The sequence below is a fragment of the Chaetomium tenue genome (assembly GCF_020726465.1).
Source record: "Chaetomium tenue strain MPI-SDFR-AT-0079 chromosome Unknown F5144scaffold_6, whole genome shotgun sequence".
NCBI lineage: Eukaryota > Fungi > Ascomycota > Sordariomycetes > Sordariales > Chaetomiaceae > Chaetomium > Chaetomium tenue.
In genome coordinates this window covers 396,513-416,362 of record NW_027117334.1, presented here as the reverse complement: position 1 = coordinate 416,362, position 19,850 = coordinate 396,513, and the positions used below count along the sequence as shown (strand labels likewise).

Here is a 19,850-nt window from a genome sequence, read left to right as displayed (position 1 = left end):
CCATGCACCTCAAGCCGGATTAAGCTTGCTGAGGGCCGGGCCGGTTGGGGAGAACTCGGCGTTCCAACCCTGTTAGTCGGCGGACCCCACCTCACGGAGATGAAAATGACCTCCGGATTGCCGGCCCCACGTTGCCGTGTCGGCCCCGTCCCTCCTATCCCGAAAAGGCGGCATCCGGCCCCGTTTCGTTATCCGGCCTCACGGCCGGCGTACATGAGAACATCCTGGAATCCCCGGCATGGTGGGGCTACGCGATAGTCATAACGAGGTCAAGCCTGTGATGCCGACTCCGCCCTGCTTGTCGTTCGATGCTCCGGTTACTAGTCGGCGGTCAGGTCGAGCTCTTTAGGAGTGTTCTTGGTTGTTCCTCTTTTTTTCTTTCCACCCCTTTCTTTTTTCTTTCTCCTTTTCCTTTTCCTTTTCCACCGTGACGACCAAATGCGGCCGAGTCGCACAAAACATCTGGGGTTCGCGTTTTCGCGGAGGGCGAACGGAAGGGTCACAGCTCCGAGTCAGCAATAGCCGAGCTTATTGCCCCCGGGTGCGGCTGAACGGAGCTTCGATCGAGTGCCCGAGCGGGTCCGCAAGAGGCCAATTTTCCTCCCGCGCCAGGGGTTGTGGGCCTCGTCGCGCCCTAAACTGGACTCTGATTGGACACTGTGGCCTGTCAAATCCGATGACATCACTTTGTTTGCACTCTTTTTCTTCCCATCATCGGTGCAGGGTCAAGGCTCAGGACGCGAAACCAGACAAAAGAACTAGAATAACACTTAAATATACCAGAAAAATGCATTTATAAGTATAACATTGTGGATATACACGATAACGACCACCCATGGAATGCCCACGTTATGTACTTGTTGGTAGGTGAGGATAGTGGGGGTGGGGCATGTGGTTATGTGCCTGCCGGACGATGAACAAGACGAAAGATGGGGTCTGGAACCGGGGATGGCCTGCACCTATGATGCCGCCTGGCTCAATAATTTATTAACTCGCCCTGCTGCTCCCCAAGAATATCCATAGCTTTTTCTGGATGTTTTGCAACTCCTCCTGACATCCTTCGTGGACATCGGACCGATCGCTGGCCTCGTCGTGTGCTGCTACCCCTCTCCACTCCTTCTTTCATTGTGTGATTTCCTCTTTTTTTCCCCTTTCCTCTTTTTTCTTCCCTTTCCTTTTTTCCTTACCCGTCCTACATATTTTAGACATCAATTCGACATGGCATCCCCTGTTGCTTCGGCCGCGCTCAGGTCGCGCATCAAGCGCCCTTCGATGCTGAAGAAGCTGTGCCGGCCCGAGGACATGCTGCCGCACTTCCCCAATGGCGCTTATATCGGTTGGTCCGGCTTTACTGGCGTCGGCTACCCCAAGTAAGACTCCTCCTGGAAAAGAGGGACATGGAAATCTGGACCAATTGCTAACCACCAACCCACCTCCCTACAGGAAGATGCCTACTTTCCTTGCCGACCACGTCGAGAAGAATAGCCTTCAGGGCCAGCTACGGTACAGCTTGTTTGTTGGTGCCTCATCGGGCGCTGAGACTGAGAACCGCTGGGCTGCCCTAGACATGATCGAGAGGCGGGCTCCCCACCAAGTCGGGAAGAACATTGCCAAGGGCATCAACGAGGGCCGCATCAAGTTCTTCGACAAACATCTGTCCACATTCCCGGTGGACCTCGTATACGTAGGGACAACCGCAGCTCCTAGCCACAACTGAGTAGGATAGTAACGGAAAACAGGGTTTCTATACGAAGGACAGGCCAAGCAACAAGATCGACGTTGCTGTCGTGGAGGCGACTGAGATCAAAGAAGATGGTAGCATCGTCCCCGGTGCCTCCGTCGGTGCTACCCCCGAGCTTCTCCAGCTCGCCGACAAGATCGTTATTGAAGTCAACACGGCCCTTCCCAACTTCGATGGCCTACACGACATCACCATGACCGATCTTCCCCCGCGCCGGAAGCCCTACCTAATCACCGACGTCGAGGACCGCATCGGTACCAACTCGATCCCGATCGACCCCGAGAAGGTGGTCGGAATTCTGGAGTCGGACTATCAGGACCAGACCCTCCCCAATTCCCCGGCCGATGAGACGTCGCAGAAGATTGCCGGTCACTTGATCGAGTTCTTTGAGCATGAGGTTAAGCACGGTCGCCTCCCCGCCAACCTTCTACCTTTGCAGTCGGGTATCGGAAACATCGCCAACGCTGTCATTGGCGGCTTGGACAACTCCAACTTCCGCAACCTCAAGGTGTGGACCGAGGTCATCCAGGACACCTTCCTCGATCTGTTCGACTCCGGCCGCCTCGACTTCGCCACAGCCACCTCGGTGCGCTTCTCCCCAGCCGGCTTTGAGCGCTTCTACCAGAACTGGGAGGCCTACCACAACAAGCTGCTCCTCCGCTCGCAGCAGGTATCCAACTCGCCCGAGATCATCCGCCGCCTTGGTGTCATTGGCATGAACACCCCCGTCGAGGTCGACATTTATGCCCACGCCAACTCGACCTGCGTCATGGGCAGCCGCATGCTCAACGGCCTGGGCGGCTCAGCTGACTTCCTTAGGAGCGCGAAGTACAGCATCATGCACACGCCGTCGACGCGCCCTTCCAAGACGGACCCCCACGGCGTGAGCTGCATCGTGCCCATGTGCACGCACATTGACCAGACCGAGCACGACCTCGACATCATCGTCACCGAGAACGGCCTGGCCGACGTCAGGGGCCTGAGCCCCCGCGAGCGCGCCCGTGTGATCATCGACCAGTGCGCCCATGAGGTGTATCGGCCCATCCTCAAGGCCTACTTTGAGAAGGCCGAGAGCGAGTGCCTGCGCAAGGGCATGGGACACGAGCCGCACCTGCTGTGGAACGCGTTTGACATGCATCGCGCGCTGAGCGAGCAGGGGAGCATGCAGAAAGTTAAGCTGTGGTAAGGGTCGAGGAAAGGAGATGTGAGCAAGGGGATAGGGTCCCCGATGGAGATTTTCTTGCGTACGCATATCAGCGATCCTGGGGGGCTTTTCAGGGCGTTTATAACGTATATAAGGGTTATTGTATACAATCGGATCTACAACATTCATGACTTTGTTGAACACTGTCTTGTCTTCTGTCTTTGGCTCTTCGGTTAACTTGATCTTCCTGGCCGTGAACCCCAAAGTTCCGTTGGTAACAAACCGCAGCCCTCACACTATGTCTGTACCAAGGTTCCCCTCAACTCAACTTCGTCCGTAAGACAACGGGTGTGGTTAAAACCCGTCCCTGGAGTATTGTCTTCGTTTAGGCAAAAGTAAACAAACAGACCCCTTATCCCCTATCGCCCGTCGCGCATGATCAGCCGAGAGCTTGTATTTCAGCCGGAGAAAGAAGGAATGTCCGACAAACGATAATACTGGGCACATGCCAGAGCTGGATGTTGAACTCCATTGCCGAATTTCCCTCCCCTAAAGCCCGAAACGGTGCAATTTGAACATCGGGAACCTAGCTCTTGTTCAGTCCGCCCAAAGCCAAACAACCGTGATGCAAACCGCCAGAAAACAAAACCCATCGCTCCCACCTCGGCATAAGAGTGAGGTCGCTGGTGGATGTTGGCCGTGCTAGCGTGACTGTGTCAGCACGAGTATGTGGGCATTGGTGTGCTATCATGAGTTGATGGATGGTAATGGAGTGGGCGTCTGAAGCAGAGCAAAGGTAGTGCCACTATAACTTGAGCTCGTTAACTTGTACTGAAGGCTAAATAAACAAGTGAACTGAGGAAAACATAAAGTGGCGTTGTTGAGGCCAGCCCAACTCACCCATGAGAAACATGGGAGAGAAGTATGGAGTCACCGCAGTGCCAACGATCACACACACGGCGCTTCATACCTTCCGGCGCTATATATACAAGGCCCGAGCTCACACTTCCACCGCCTCCTCCCAATCGAATTAAACACCGGTTTAGCTCAGCGGTATTGGGAGGAGGACCGGTTGGACACCAATCGAAAGAGGACCGGTTCGACTCCCCCTCGCGGCGCAAAACCCTGTTTTCAGAGTTTTCGTAGCCACCAGCCTTCATTCGACCGGCGAATGGGGCTTGGTGGTGAGCTTTTTGGTTTCTCTCATTCTATTTTCTCTTCAACTTTTTCCATGTTGTTTCACCCAAGTGCGACCGTGTGAGTGGCCTGCGTGAATGATCGAACCGACAATAACGGATTCAATCGATATCGGCAATCGGAGCTTGCGGTTTGGGCCGCCTTAACTAGATACCTAGGTGACACCAGGTAGGTAGATAGCGTTACCGGTCTGACTTGCGTCTCAATACATAAAGTACATTGGCAACAATGCGTCGAGGAACTGATATAGGCACAGGATAGCTGTTCTACCATTTGAGATTCCCTGACACCGACGTCCTGCTGACATCGTGCCAGGCCACAAGCATGGAGAATTGGGCCTTCAATTTTGATCAGGGAACATCATCAGTTGTGTTTCCACCGATGAGTTAGATATGGATTTTCACCGTTTGCAGGGACAAAGGTACTACCCTCCGGCGCGAAAGCCGAAGGTGTACCACAATGCGACCGGAAGCCCAAAGCCAGGTGTTTCGGGGCTGGCCAAGGTACTCTCATTAAGATAGCCATACGACCAGTGCCATGGCAGGTCAGTACCAATATGAGAGCTGGGAATATAACTGATCGACAAGCAATACTAATAGAGTGCGGTGGAACTGTGTTGATGATATAGAAAGGAGGTAATAGTTTATAACAAGACACGTTAACTCGTTAATTCCCGATTCGCTGGAAGAACACCTGAGCTTCCTGGCTGGCAAGGATTACTTCGCTACATCTAGAAAGCTCATAAGATCGTTTCTTGTTGACTTTTAGTGTTCCTTCGTTGCGCGGTTATCATGGATTTGTGTGTACTTCATCGAGTAAAGCCCCCTCACGTTAGGGAGTCTGTTATGCGTCATTGCTGCATCAACTACCTACCTACCTAGGTACCTCCGGTTGGCTAAATTGTTCATAAGAACACGGCCGAGAAGCGGTTGAATCCTCACCGGGTTACGGTGAGAGCAGCTGAGCGGTTGGTTACATCCGGGACTGTCGCGCATCTTTCCGGGTCAGAACCAGAGACGCAGAGAAACAACGGTCGTGCCATTGTGGACATCAATATCAGCCTGCAGCGAGGCGGAACCAGGAATTTTCAGGAGCTGCTAAATCCACGACGTGGTTCAGCAGACGCTTAGCTCGTGAACAAGCTCCCCAAGCCACTCAAGCTTTCTCTCCTGGACTCTTGGCCCCCGCAACTGGCTTCATGATTGGCGCGAGCTTCCTGGTTCTCGGGAACAAGACCGGCCTAGGCTCCACCAAGGGTCATGCGAAACCAGGAACCAGAACCAAAACGGGACAGATTTCAAGGTCCTTCCGTAGGATTGCGACTCTAAGTCATCCTCTCCCTCCGCACTCGATCTCAAAGCGGGCCGTCATTGCGGGTGAACGGCGTCCGAATGCCTAATTATATGCATCTTAACGCGCCATGTCGCATCCTCGCAACCTCTCCACCGCCCTGCTACATATTGCGGACGATGACGGACCGGGTTTTGGAGTGAGGACGACCCAGCAGCCGGGGTGAAGAGGTCAAGGGGTGGAATGTGGGGGTGGGTGCCGGACGTCCCTTATAAGATTTTGACACCCGTCCTTCTTGTTTCAGTCCAAGGTCTCCCTGTTCAGCCTCTCAGGTCGCTTTCAGTTTCGCCAAGATGAAGTTCTCGGTTCTGTCCAGCATTCTCGCCAACGCCCTGTCCGTCTCGGCAGGCACTATCCTTTGGGATGGCCGCTTCAACGACCTCAGCTCCTCGACTGACCTGAACAAGTGGTCGTGGGGGAACCAGGTTGGCCCGTACCGTACGTCAAGCACGGCTTGTGCGCTGCCTATGCACCACTTGTCGCCTCTGATGGAGAAGCCAAGGCTAACATGAGGTGCTTAGAATACTACATCCACGGCTCGTCGTCGGTGACCTCCTACGTCAACTTGTCGCCCGACTACAAGAACCCCGCCGACTCGGGCTCCAAGCAGGGCGCCAAGATCACGCTCGACAACACGGCGTACTGGAACGGCCAGAACATGCGCCGTACCGAGTTGATCCCCCAGACTACGGCCGCCATCGCGCAGGGCAAGGTGTACTACCACTTCTCGCTGATGCGCAAGGACACCAACGCCCCGGCGACCACCCGCGAGCACCAGATCGCCTTCTTCGAGAGCCACTTCACCGAGCTCAAGGCCGGCTGGCTGTCCGGGGCCCCCGGAGTTTCGGACACGCTGCTGCGGTGGTGCGTCGGCGGGCAGACCAAGTGGAGCACCGAGTGGGAGGCCAATGTGTGGCACAACGTCGCCTACGAGATCGACTTCAGCGCCAACACGGTCGCCTTCTGGCACTCGACCGGCGGCGACGCCCTGACCCAGAAGATCGCCCCCGTCAGCACCAGCACCAGCAGCAACGGTGCCGACTGGCACGTCGGCGTGCTTGAGCTCCCGCGCTCCGGGTACTCCGACAGCAACGAGGACTACTACTGGTCCGGTGTCTACATTGAGAGCGGCAGCCTGACCACCAACGTTGCCGGCCCTGGTGAGTATTGAGCCATGCCGGTGATGTGAAGAAGCCAATCTAGGGCAAGTTGGCTAATCTTGGATTTCGAATAGGCGCTCCCTCGGGCGGCGGCAGCAGCAGCAGCAGCGCTGTGAGCAGCAGCACCAAGGCTCCCGTTTCGTCCTCGACCACCCTCGTCACCTCGACCAGCAAGGCCTCCTCGACCACCACCACCCCGGCCCCTGCCACCTCGACGACCGCCGGCCCCGTTGGCTGCACCGCCGGGCAGTGGGCGCAGTGCGACGGCACTGGCTACAGCGGCTGCAAGGCATGCGCTTCGCCGTACAAGTGCAACTATGTCAACGACTGGTACTCGCAGTGCTACTAAGGAATTCGGAGGGGGTGGTCCACCTGCCCAAGGTCGGTCGCTCTGTAAATAATTAGGGGTGTAGGGTCTTCGCTTCTTGTCGATACTTGTTGCATGCTTGGGTTGCACCCAAGCCACCACCAGTAAATACACTCCAGCCTTGCGTCATTTCCAAGTTCAAAAGCTGCGTTTTCAAAACCCTTTTGTTGAACCCTTCTCGGATTATTCGCTCAAGTTTTCGGTGCGCGTGCAAAAAGGACGTTAGCTGGTTGGATGAGCTGAATGTCGCACCTGTGACTTGATTACATGCATGTAGAGTAACACCGGGAATCCCCACGGTGCAACGGCGGGCGAGCCCGACCATACATCTTCAAAGATGACCCGGCGATCGCTCCAAATCTCAGGGTTCTTGCCTCTGTCAAGAACCACAACCTCGGTCTGCAGAGTTGGGGCAGGAGTTGGGGAAGGCAAGAGAGGGAATGCACGCTGATACGCTAAACATCCGAACACCCGGTCTTGGCAGCCTCTCCTCGTGCTCCGACTCGGTGTAAAACTTTGAAGACTCTCCACTTTTCCCAGCTGCCCCACGGCCCCGGTCTTGGCTGACGCAAGCCCAGACTGCCCCACGACCGATGGCAGCCAGTCGGCCTTTGCGCTGGGTGCTCGAAAGGGCAGTTACGCACCTGGCTACTCCTCCCTCATGGCAAGGCTCCCCCATGAAAATTCAGCATATTTTTTAATGGGAAAAGTTTAGTAGCCCACCATTGGTTCCACGCCGGTTTGTTGATCTTCTCTTTATTGAGTAGAGCCGAGGAGGGCCGTTGGAAACTTGGCAGCTTGGGGGAAGCGGCGGGGAATGGCTTCTTCTTTGCGCTGCCTGCCGCCGCCCCTTCCGAGTTTAAAATGTCTGCGATGAAGACCCTGTCGATCCCATCGAGTCCCTTGTTCCGTTCTTTCGGTACCCTTCTCTCTTCGAATAAAGACTCCCTTCCTCCCCGCGCCCCTAGGATCCTATCTTCCACAACACACCCCTCACCTCCTGATTCTTCTGTCTCTACCTTTGAGCAGTCCGATGCAGCCGTCTTCGACAGCCCCCGCCGCTTCCTCACGCGCCTGCCCCTCCCCTCTCTGAAGTGGGAACAATATTCCCTTTCCGCCCTCTCCCCGACCTCCCCTTTCCTACGACCATCCAGTCTCTCGACCAACTACTCCCTCGACCAACGGACGACACACGGCTCGCTGCTGTCTCGACTTCCAGAAGCCTCACCCCCGAGCGTGTGCCCCCCATCCGGTCCCCACCTACATAGCTACCCCGCGACGTCTAGTCGCGAGAGTACGTGCGCGTGCACTGCCATCCCAGCACAATGAGTACAGACAAAAATCTCACCGAGGGTTCGCAGCCTGTTGATGAGAGACATGTCGTCGGATATGTCTCGGACTCCATGTCCGAGTCCAGCAAGGAACAGGACTTGCTGGCTCACCATGGCCAGGACCCTGCCCTGAGCAAAAAGATGTCTCTAGTGAACGACGTAGGTCGAGCTTCTCCAAGGCCTGGACGGTGGGCGTTTTGCTAACTCAGGGATTGTAATAGGCTATTAACGAGCTCGGCTGGACGCCCTACCATACCAAGCTGTTCTGTCTCAACGGATTCGGGTGAGTGCACCTGCGCTGGTTAGCCAGTAAACCTTGCTAACCTTTCAGATATGCGGTCGACTCCCTCGTCATGCTACTCCAGTCCGTCATTGCCGGCCAGGCCTACCGCGAATTTGGCGAGCATGGCTACGAGACGGCCATGACCATCGCCCTCTACGCCGGCATGTTCGTCGGCTCCTTATTCTGGGGTATCGGCGCCGATATCATCGGCCGCAAACACGCCTTCAACTTCTCGCTGATCATCTGCTGCATCGCCACCATCGTCGCCGGCGGCATGCCGAACTGGCCTTCGCTCGGGTTATTCATTTCCCTGATCGGTTTCGGAGCAGGCGGCAACCTGGTCTTGGACACCACCGTCTTCTTGGAGTTTTTGCCGGGCAACAAGCAGTGGGCTATTACCCTGATGGCTCTTTGGTGGGGTGTTGGGCAGGCCATCACCGGCTTCATTGCCTGGGGCTTCTTAGGTGCGTGTGATCGTAACGGGGGAAACTGCTTCGGGCACACTAACAGGTCATAATAGTCCCCGCCGAATGGAATTGCGCTTCCGTCGAGACATGCACCCGGGGCAACAACATGGGCTGGAGATACGTCATGTTTACCAGCGGTGCCCTGGTGTTCATCATGTCGGTCCTCCGCCTTACCCTCGTCAAGCTCAAGGAGACGCCCAAGTACCTGCTCAGCATGGGTGAGGACGAAAAGGTTGTCGAGACTTTCCAGTCACTAGCCCTCAAGTACAATCGCCCGTGCAGCCTGACAGTCGAGAGGCTAGAGGCGTGTGGCAAGACAGTCAACAAATCCGAGGGCTTCTCCATCGGCGAGATGACTGGCCACCTCCGCGGTCTGTTCATCACACGCAAGACCACCCTCTCGACACTCATGATCTGGCTGTCTTGGATGATGATCGGAATCGTGTACCCGCTGTTCTACGCCTTCCTCCCCAACTACCTCGCTTCGCGCGGCGCCGAGGTCGAGGTTACCTCATTTGAGAAGTGGCGTAACTATGCCCTGACCAACGTGAGCGGCATCTTCGGCCCGGTCCTGGCCGCCTGGATGTGCAACATCCCGCTCCTCGGCCGCCGGTACACCATGTTGATCGGCGCGCTCCTCACGGCCGCCTTCTTTTTCGCTTACACGGCCGTGCGCACCGCCGACCAGAACGTCGCCTTCTCGTGCACCATCGGCTTCTGCCTCAACATTTATTACGGTGTGCTCTTTGCCTACACCCCTGAGGTGCTCCCGAGCGCCCACCGTGCCACGGGCAACGGTGTGGCCGTCGCTGGGAACCGGATCATGGGAGCTTTGTCGGCTGTCATCGCGACCGAGGCTGACACGTCCACGGCGGCGCCTATCTTCATCTGCGGTGCCTTGTTTGCGGGCCTCGGTGTGGTCGCAGCGATGTTCCCGTTCGAGCCGTACGGGCGGAGGAGCTCATGAGTAACGCATTGGCTTGCTACTGCGGGTTTGAGAGAAATGGGTCGTTCCTGGTGTTGGGAGAAGCTGGATAGATGAGGTGGGGGTGTTCTTGGTGTTGGGAGAGGTTGGATACAAGGCGATGGTGTTCCTGGTGTTGGGAAGTTGGATAGACAAGGTGGATGGCGATTTTTGGATTGATCGGCGTTATAGATGGACAGGACTGGAGTTATCAAACTGGAGTTATCGGACCACGGCAATGTTGCTTGTTCTTTCAACCTCTGGATACACCACAGCGCCGATACCCCGAGCGAGAGCTGTCTCCCAGGTTTGAGCGATAGCCCGATGGCTCTGGACAGCTGTTCTATTAGCTTCTGAGATACCCAGCCAATTGACGGATGCATTTATGATAAGATATGGCCCGTTTGTGGAGATTGTGTTGATTTTAGTTGATAAACACATATGAAGGGGCATTGTGACGGACAGTGTGGGTTGACTCGGACCTTGTCTCTACCTATGTATTACCCTATACACTGCCCTTACCCCCATCCCCTTACTCATTATCTCACATCCTTTTTCCCTGAGATTATCCTGTGTCGATCCTCAAGGTGATCAGAACACATACATCATGGCGACTACGATGCTGCCGACGAGTCCCACCCCAAGCAAGATCAGGTTCAGAAACGCCCTCTCCACCCACCGCTTGTTGGCCTGCTCCTCCCGCGCCTTCCAGCCGCTGCTGACCGCGTTTGCGTGCGGGAACGGGATGTCGGGAATGGGCTTGCCGAGGAACTTGCACAGCGGCTCCCACCCGTCCTCGATGTACCACTCGAGCAGGCGCTCCTTGGGCACCATCCCGCGGACCATGTTGGCGTGTTCTGGGGTAGTCAGCATCTCGAACATCGCAAACAACCCAACGTTGATATTCAGGAGCCGGGGGAAGAGGGAAAAGGGAAGGAAACTCGAAAAGAAACAACCAACTCACCCCTCTGCACCCACCGCGCATTTCCCTGAATTGCCCTCTTCAAATCCCCATCCCCCGCCCGAAACAACAACGGCCACAAAAACCTTTCATACACATGCCACGCCCAAAAACACTCCCTATCCAACCAGCTCGCGATCCAAAACCCCCAACTCTCATTCGCATGCACCAGCGTGCTATCCAAACTCCGCTCCCACCCCTCCAAATCCCGCCTCATATTCAACACCACCTTCGCCCCCGGATACGCCGCCACCATCTCCGCCGCAAACACACTGGCCGCCGCATCGGTAACCGCCACGCTATGCCCCAACAGCTCATCAAACTCCTCCGCCGTCACCGCCACCCCGCCCCCCCTGCCCTCCACGCCCCCATACCACTTCTTCCTTGCCAGCCGCACCCACCCGGGCGAGTGGCACTCCGAATCATAGACGATATCCCACCCGTGGTAGGTGTGGTCGTACCCGAGGTGCAGGAGCGCTTGTTGGAGCGACTCGGTGCCCGTGCGGGGGAGGCCGACGCACAGTACTTGCATGGGGCGGGTGCGTTTGCGGGGGGGTGGGGGGGAGGGGAGGGCGTAAAGACGCTCGAGGAGGGTCCAGAGGGGGTGCTGCAGGGAGAGGGTGAGGTAGCGGTTGGGGTTGAGAGTGGTGAGGAGGGTGGTGAGGGGGGAGGGGGGAGGTGGGGTGGTGGTGGTGGTGGTGGTGGGTTTGTCGGTGCCCATGGTTGTGGTGGTGATTTGCTGTTTGGTGGCCCGTGGGTGGTTGCTGGGTGTGTGGTGGTGATGTTACACTGGGACGGGTTGGTCCGCGGTGGCGGGTCATGGCATCAGAGAATGCGGGGATGAGGTGATGGTGAGGCTCGAGGGGGTTTATGGTTTATATAGGTAATTGTGCATGTGCTTGTACAACGGGGGACCGCATCCTTCAACGTCAATATATCCACAATTTACATCCTTCGGGACCCTCTGCCCCAACAGATACCGTTAGATCGGCGCCACCCGTTTTGTCAGCAGAGACAGTTGGCCTGTAACATGCTCAGAGCTCGTTGGGTTCGTCTGGGAGGAACACCGAGGTAGGTACCGATCAGCATTTGCGCTGATCGTATGGGGTACACTGGCCGACAATGTCCGGTTCCGCGCAAGCATTCATAATAACGAAACCGAGAGGGGAGGCGGCATTAATATGTGGGATAGGAAATGGTCTCATGACGGCCACGCGTCCGAGACTTATCTAGTGGGGATATATTGTGGCTCAATAATGCTTCAGGGAGGCAGCTTAGCCGGCCATAACTTGCCCATGCTGTGGTCGCAACCAGAAGTCGATCCCGGAACTCTGCCGAACCAAATGCCATCTGGCCGTCCCATTCCCCATGGGGGAGGCAATATATTCGGGAGATACGCCGGCATTTACATTTAACACGCGCCTTCGGGATGTGGCCACCACCCAAATGCAATGATCTCCATGGCGTATATTGTAGTGTTTTACATGGCGCGAACATAATATGCCCGCAGATTGCTGTTTTCCGGATCTCGCCGTCGGGTGTTTGCTACTAGGGAATGACGTCGCCGTCAAGAGATTGAACAAACTCTCGTTTCCCGGTGGTGCAAATTGGCAACTTGAAATATGCCCCGGTTGCCCGGTTGACCACTGCACTGACAACCACCAACCATTCCAACATCGCGATGCTGTAACACCAAGCCCAACCCGCTCCCTCCATCCCGTCACTTCCCCAACCCCTCCACATACTCCCTCACCAACCCATCCCCGCTCTCATCCACCACCAGCCCCAACTTCAACGACTCCGTGATATCAAAATCCTCCGCCCACCCCCTCAAGATCCTCTCCAACCCCTCATCCTCAACCTCCCTAATCAACCCCAACCTCTCCTCCCCCCCATACTTCCCCAACGCATCCCTCAACTCCTGCACACTCACCGCAATCCCCGGAAACAGCACCTGCCTTACATGCCCCTCCAACACCCCCCTCCCCCAGCCCAACACCCTCACCAAATTCTCCACCACCGTCCCCGGCGACGCCAAAAACGCGCCATACCCCCGATCCCGCAACGGCACCACACACTCCACGCCCGCCATCGGCTCGCGGATAATCCCGCTCAAAAAACTCGACGCCGCCCCCGTCGGCTTGCCCGGACGCACCGACACGGTCGGCAGGCGCGCGATGACGACGTCTAACTCTCCGCGCCGGTGGGCTTCGTTGAGCAGGACTTCGCTGACCAGTTTGTGCGCGCCGTACGTGCTTTGCGGGGTGGGCGCCCAGTGGGCGGGTACTTTGGTGGTGGTGGTTGGGCCCGGGCCGGAGGGGGAGGGGAAGGGCGGGCCGAAGACGGCGAGGGAGCTGGCGTAGATGACGCGCACGCGGCTGTTGCTGTTGTTGGTGTTGTTGTCGGTGTTGGGGGGGTGGTGGGTTTGCAGGGCGGTGGTGAGGGCGCGGATGGAGTCGACGTTGACGGCGAGGGAGAGGGCTGGGTTTGCTTCGCTAGCGGCGGACATGATGCCGTGGAAGAGGAAGACGGCGTGGAGGGGTTGGATGGCTGGGTGGGTCAGGAGGGTGGTGATGAAGGCGGAAGAGGTGATGTCGCCCTTGAGGGTGGTTGCGTGGTGTGGGTAGAGGGCGTTGGACGGGATGATGGGGTCGGCGAGGTCGGTGAGGAGGAGGCGGTATTGCGGGAGGGAAAGGAGGCGGCCTGCGAGGAGAGGGCCGATGAGTCCGCCTGCGCCGGTGATGAGTATGTTTTTGGTGGGCGATTCATCTTGGTTGTCGATCGGGGTCGCCATCTTGAAAAGGTAGGAATTAGAACGGTAAGAACGTAGAATTGTGAGCCCAATTCGGATATTAAAGGTTGGGTGGAGAGTTGGAGCGTTTCTGCGCAAATATGCGCGCCCGATACCGGTATTGGGCGATGCTGGGGATGATTTGCAGCTGATGATCGAACCCCTCTCTCGCCTGGTCTCGTCCTCAACCCCAACCCTGGTGTAGTTTAGACGCTCTAAGACTTGTCGACGGTTTCGTACCTACCTAGTAGGCGAGTGCCTTAGTTATGTGCCCGTTTCTATACTTTATTTATAGTGCTTACCTAGTAGGTACCTATTATTCATCGCCGATAGTCTGACCCTGATTCACTGATTCCATCCCCATCCTCACTACTTGTTCAATCTTGGAAGTTTCCCTCTTGTTTCTCTCTTTTCACTTCCACTCTGAAACAGACGAGAGGCACGAAGAACCGCCCTCAACAATGCGCAACGGTGCGCAGGCCAAGATAATTAAAGCGGCCTTATCCCATCTCTTGCAGACAGTGATACATTCCAGGCCGGCTACAGCTGCCTCCCTGGTGGGTAACTGGAAATCCCCAAAGTGCCCGCTGTTCTCATCCAAAGTTCCACCTTTTGGGTTCGCTTTGGGGTCAGCATTGACAGGGCACAACGAGGACTTCAGAAACACTTTCCAGCCGCTGACTTGGAAGTTGCGGTTTCTGCAAGCTCCCCAGCGCTCTTTGTCCTTCCTTTATGTGTTGCTGCTTGCACCCTTCAATCTCCCTCCAGGACCCGGCACCCAGCAGGCGGACACCCAGCAGTTTGCAGCGACAGAAGTCGAGCTTCCAGTCCTCGTTTGCTAATGCCGATCCCGGACAATTCGTACAACTCCAATGAAATGCTGGATTTCCGTCTCCTACCCTCGCAACTGTTCCGAGTCTGGTTTGCAGCCGGCACACAGCATCCTGATGGCGTGCCCAACGTCGCGGTGTTGGGCCGCGGCCAAGGTATTTGACGGCACGGCGATCTTCGACGCGGGAACTCCGGGCCACGCGCCAGTGTGATGGTTGCAGTTGTACGTAATACCGGGCTCGAGCCGGCCGGTTAATATCCCCCTATAGTGCCGAGGCCACCTCTTGCACCCGGGCCGGTTCAAGGGCCCGCGCACCATCCTGCCGCTGACATCGGACCTCGATACGACCTTCTCATCAACTTCCTGCTCGGACCCGTGCCGGCACCCGTCTCACCAGATGGCTCCAAGTACCCAATTCCTATTCACGCAATCGTGGAATTGCTGGCGATTCGATATGCTGGAACTCGATTATTGTTTGAATGTGGTCCGTGGCCGCCACAAACGTAAAGTACCTATCCAGGGGGCCAAGCCCGGTGTTGTGTTGGATCTGGAGTCGACGGGTCGGGATCTAAAACACCATGTCTGTTCGCATGTTTTAAGACAAAGTCGAACCGCTGGACCGAGCCGCTGAACCAAACCTTCGAAAACGCGCGTTGAAAACGTAAGAGGCCGGGGTAGGTCACACCGTCTCTCCGGCTGGGGGTGATTGGTAGTTGATTTGATATCGTACCATGCTGGGTTTTTGGTCCCCAGTGACGTGACGAGGAGTGTTAAGATCCTAGGATATGGCGTTTGCCCCGGCTTTGTTGGAATCAACATCCTCCGGACGATCTCATTATATACACGGTATGTATCAAGCTGATCCGGGCGCTCCGCCTTGCCCGTTTCAAACCTTTCGGTGTCTCCACCGAACGGCCCAACACCTGCCCAGCCCTTGGCACGTGTGCCGCTTGCTCGCGGACCAGTACAAAGTCTCTGAATTGTTGATCGGCCGGTCCTGATCCCAAATGGTAATCGAGAAAAGGATTGGCGCTTCTCAACTTCAAACTGGACGCGGGCTCAGCGGTGGGGCCAGTCTGGGGGCGGGGCAGGGACTGGGAACAGGGAAGCAGGAATTAGGACTGCTCAAGGCCAGATATATACAAGCGTTCCTCCCTAGGTCATGGAGAATAGTTGATGAAATCCGTGTTCAACATGTAAACCCAACAAACTAATCATGTCTTCGTTTTGTCTTCGGGCGTCAGCCGCCGTCTACGCTGCGTTGTTGGTCCCATCCGCCTCTGCGACACAAAAGGGCCCCCAACAAGGAACAAAGATAAACCAACAGGGCTTATTCGGAACTGATTGCCTGCCTGGGCCGCTACAACTCGATCTGTATCCTACATGTGTGACTGCCACCAGCAACGACGATGAGCTGCCCTGGGCGCCGTGGACGTATCGACCCTACTGCGCCGACAACACCAACTATTGCGTCTTCACAAATACCGACTTTCGGGGTGGAGAGCGGGGCGTGAGTGTCATTGACGTGCCGCCGTCCGGGACCGGAAATGCTACTTCGGCCGTGGCCTCCATCGCCAAGTTACTCTCATCCCTCCCAGCAACCCCTGAACCCGTCGACACGACATTCACATCACCACCCTACGAATTGCGAGACATCCCCGGAAAGGGCAAGGGCCTCATCGCAACACGGAAAATTAAACGGGGTCAAGTGTTCATGGTCGATTATGCCGCCGTCGTGGCTGACACCAAGCTTCCGGGCCGCGTCAGACAGGCGCAGGGCCGGAAGCTCCTGAATGAGGCCATCGAGCGGTTACCGGGGGCAGATGAAGTCTTGAGCCTGGCGAGGAGCAGCCCCGATCCCGACAACGTGCCTGCCGGCGAGGATGTAATGACCACGAACTCGTTTGGTGTTGATATTGACGGAAAGGGGTACATGGTTCTGTTCCCGAAAATTGCGGTACGTTCAGTTGGGGCATGGGAAATTCCAAACGAATGTAGCAACCATACTAATTATTTTGCCCACGATGTAGCGGATGAACCACGCTTGCAAACCGAGGTAAGCCCCCCATATCCTACTACTCACCCCATAACACGCACATAACTAACCCTCTCCCAGCGCAATCACCCGCTTCAACGCCACAACCCTCTCCAACACCGCCACCGCCTTCCACGACATCCTCCCCGACGAGGAACTCACCATTAGCTGTACGTACATCCCCCCTCTTCCACCACCCCCATCCCTCAACAACACCCCACCCCCAACCAAACAAACACACACTAACCACCAAAACCAACCCCAGACGCCGAATTCGGCCTCCCCTCCACCGCCCGCCAACGCTCCCTCCGCAAATGGGGATTCACCTGCACCTGCTCTCTCTGCTCGCTCCCCGCCCCCGAGCTCGCCGCCTCCGACGAGCGCCGCACCCGAGTATCGCGTCTCGGCAAGGAGGTCATCGAGCTCGTGACGGACGGCAGCAGGGAGGACCTGCGGACGGCGGCGGAGCTGTATGGTGAGGCGGTGGATGCTGTGAGGGAGGAGGGGCTGGTGCCGCATCTGGGGGGGCATTATCAGGTGTTGGGGCAGCTGTGGGCGGCAGCGGGGGAGGTGGAGAGGGGGAGGGAGTGGGTGAGGAGGGGGAAGGTGGAGACGGAGGGGTTTGAGGGGGTTTGGGGGTAGGGTGGTGGGGTTGTAGTAGAGGGTGGTGAGGTAGAGGATGGTCAAGTAAGGGTGGTGCTTGGAGAAATACCAAAGGAGAGTGAGACGGTGATAGAGGGGTATTCAATTGTGCGAGATACATTCAATATGTTTGTAAATTGAGTTAGAACCTGCAGCCGAGTTCGGAATAATGTTCGAGTAAAGTAAGGCGCTCTGAAACGATATATAACCGTCTCATTCATTGGACATCACTTTGGTGGGGACAGATCACATGAAAAGCAAGGTTGGGACAGAGTTACGCACGGCTATGTGCGGTTAGCCGGCACTATATACAAATTTGAAGGGCAGTCCCCCGAGAAATAGTCCAGACAAGGACACAAGCACAACACACAAACTTACCAACTCACCGACGAGGAGAACCCGATAAAAAGTCGACATCTTCGGTCGGCCCAGTGAGCGGCGGGTAGGCGGTGTTTCCCAAGCCAGAAACGGAGACGTCCGCGTTGCTGTGTTGGGTGGGCATGTGGCCCCAGTCCATCCACACCGGCCCTCCTCTCCCTAGAGCCTCTCACAACCTCGTCCACACCCCTTACCATCTCAACAACCTGCTTCGTCCACCAGACTCAACCTCCGTCGTCCACCGGACCCAACCCCCACCACCAGACCACCACCAGACCACCATCACGACCCGCCCCAGTACCAATACTCGCAAATCCCGCCGCCATAACAACACTCACCGACTCTGCCGCACCCGATGCCACCGACACCGCCGCCCACGCAGCCATCTCAGCCACCGATCGACTGCTCGTGAACCCCCTGACCGACCTGCCAGCCGGCTCTGGGCGTGCGCGTGCGCGGCGCGGGCTTGGGAGGACACCGCGAGCGCCGTGAGAGGGGAGAGTGAGGGTAGCCACCCCTGCGGTGATGGGGATGGGAGGGGCGGCGAGAGGGGAGAGGGCGCTGTTTCCCGTGCCTGCGGTCGGCTGGATGGGGACGCTATCTTTGCCGCGGTTGAGTGGTCACCTACAGTTAGGAGTTGAGGTAGATGCGATAAATTATTATTATTATTCATACTCCGCTATGCCCTAGGGCGTGCCGGACCCTCTGCTATTTAGTGTACAGGAAAACCGTGCCCTCCCGGGCCGGGTGAAAAACCCCTACCAACAATCAAGGAACGATGCGTTCTGGTGAGTCTACGTATACAAAGAGAGGAGGCCTCCTGGCCTCCGAACGGGGGCGCTTCAGGCCGCCGTTTCCAGCTCGAGCCTCCTGGCCAAGCTGTACATCGGCAGCCTCCCCGAGTCCATCAGCCAGTCGAGGATCCTCCTCGCAAGCCGTGCAGTCGTGGGATTGATACCGTGTAGAACTGAGTAAAAGTCCCGTCGTGTCCGAATTCCAGTTCTCTCCCATCTTCGAGTCAACGGTGGGGCCAAACACCACACTACCAGGTGTTCGGCAGTCTCTCGTCCCTCGCCACACTCGCAGGCAGGCGTCAGAACCTCCGGGACTTCCCGTGTAAACAAGTAGTCCCGTAAGCCTATTGCTCCCGTCCGGATTTGAATGAGCAGTGAGCTTTTCGCCTTGCTGAGACCGTCATGCCTCCTTAGGGTTTCGTTCCGGAATAGCGTCTCCCGCTGATGGTCAAAGTCGTCCGCCGGCCTGGTGATTGCTCTGCCGTCCCGTTCCTTTAACCACCTCGCTCTCCAGGCCTCTTCTACTGCCTTGTCCGTGTCTATGGTTCCCCCCGTCCAGCGCATGATCGTGCCCGCGGCTCTCTCTACCGCCGTGGGCCCTTGAGGCCTCAAGGTTCGCGGTCGGCCCCTGTTGCCCCTCCTCGAGCTGAGTCTCTGCTGTATCTTGCGGCAGGCGGTAAGGATAACGCTCCCCGCCGTCTTTTTGCCGCCTTGGCCGTCGTCCAGATCGGGTTGTTGGAGTCGGTTTTCGAAATCTGCAAGCCGTTTGTTTAGGTATAAGTCCAACGGTGGTACCCACGTCTCTGTCTCGAGGTTACGGATGGGGGTAGACTTAAAGGCTCCCGCCACAATCCTCAGGCTCTTGTTCTGGGCCTTCCCGAGGGCCTTGGTGATGCCTTTCTTCACCGGTTCGCCTCCCACATCCGTGGGAATGTGGAACGACGATGCGCCATAGGCCAGCGCTGACCGGATGCACTTTGTGTACACTTCTCGCGCTTTGGCTAGACCCAGTCCCCACGTCGATGCCGCTAGCCTCGACAGGGCATAGCTCTGGGTCCTCAGCTTCTTCTCCACCGCCGCAAGGTGGGCTTTCCAGTTGAGCTTCCGGTCCAGCCAGACTCCCAGGAACCTGGCAGACTCCTTCGGTCTGACGGGGCTGGTGCCTCCCCCTGGGTTAGTGAGTTCCAGCTGGTTTGTCCACTGCCGTCGTCCCTTGTTGAAATGGATCAGTTCGCTCTTTTCCGGGGCAAACTTCATCCCCCGACTGTCCGCCCATCGCATGCATGTTTCCCACGCCGCCTCCAGTTGCCGGACATTGGCCTCGGGGTTTCGACCAAACACCAGGAGGTTGGTGTCATCCGCAAACCCCGTTATAGCCAAGTGAGGGTGCTCGTCTTTTAGCTGCTTGTATAA

General features: G+C 56.9%; 6 protein-coding genes across 6 annotated transcripts; 4 read left to right on the top strand and 2 right to left on the bottom strand.

Annotated features, from left to right (window-relative positions):
* The first annotated feature begins 722 nt into the window (after window positions 1-722).
* F5144DRAFT_538066 (uncharacterized protein) lies at window positions 723-3,077 on the top strand. The gene is made up of 3 exons (XM_066787093.1): window positions 723-1,370; window positions 1,444-1,684; window positions 1,740-3,077. The coding sequence occupies exons 1-3, from the start codon at window positions 1,219-1,221 to the stop codon at window positions 2,925-2,927; spliced, it is 1,581 nt and encodes a 526-aa protein (XP_066639363.1). The 5' UTR covers window positions 723-1,218; the 3' UTR covers window positions 2,928-3,077.
* Window positions 3,078-5,725: 2,648 nt separating this feature from the next.
* Window positions 5,726-7,356, top strand: F5144DRAFT_656074 (uncharacterized protein; the record flags this gene model as incomplete). The annotated part of the gene is made up of 3 exons (XM_066793150.1): window positions 5,726-5,870; window positions 5,954-6,592; window positions 6,667-7,356. The coding sequence occupies 3 exons, from the start codon at window positions 5,726-5,728 to the stop codon at window positions 6,939-6,941; spliced, it is 1,059 nt and encodes a 352-aa protein (XP_066639362.1). The 3' UTR covers window positions 6,942-7,356.
* Window positions 7,357-8,284: 928 nt separating this feature from the next.
* On the top strand, window positions 8,285-10,007 carry F5144DRAFT_495528 (major facilitator superfamily domain-containing protein; the record flags this gene model as incomplete). The annotated part of the gene is made up of 4 exons (XM_066786106.1): window positions 8,285-8,449; window positions 8,512-8,573; window positions 8,622-9,037; window positions 9,094-10,007. 4 exons carry the CDS (start codon window positions 8,285-8,287, stop codon window positions 10,005-10,007), a joined length of 1,557 nt encoding a protein of 518 aa, XP_066639361.1.
* Window positions 10,008-10,481: 474 nt separating this feature from the next.
* F5144DRAFT_516970 (uncharacterized protein) lies at window positions 10,482-11,581 on the bottom strand. The gene is made up of 2 exons (XM_066786632.1): window positions 10,969-11,581; window positions 10,482-10,861 (listed from the first exon to the last, which is right to left on the bottom strand). The coding sequence occupies exons 1-2, from the start codon at window positions 11,495-11,497 to the stop codon at window positions 10,596-10,598; spliced, it is 795 nt and encodes a 264-aa protein (XP_066639360.1). The 5' UTR covers window positions 11,498-11,581; the 3' UTR covers window positions 10,482-10,595.
* Window positions 11,582-12,573: 992 nt separating this feature from the next.
* Window positions 12,574-13,891, bottom strand: F5144DRAFT_335146 (uncharacterized protein). The gene has a single exon (XM_066784161.1). The coding sequence runs from the start codon at window positions 13,757-13,759 to the stop codon at window positions 12,686-12,688; it is 1,074 nt and encodes a 357-aa protein (XP_066639359.1). The 5' UTR covers window positions 13,760-13,891; the 3' UTR covers window positions 12,574-12,685.
* A 2,585-nt stretch (window positions 13,892-16,476) lies between these two features.
* Window positions 16,477-17,467, top strand: F5144DRAFT_538050 (uncharacterized protein; the record flags this gene model as incomplete). The annotated part of the gene is made up of 4 exons (XM_066787092.1): window positions 16,477-16,554; window positions 16,619-16,644; window positions 16,705-16,793; window positions 16,889-17,467. 4 exons carry the CDS (start codon window positions 16,477-16,479, stop codon window positions 17,263-17,265), a joined length of 570 nt encoding a protein of 189 aa, XP_066639358.1. The 3' UTR covers window positions 17,266-17,467.
* Window positions 17,468-19,850: the final 2,383 nt, after the last annotated feature.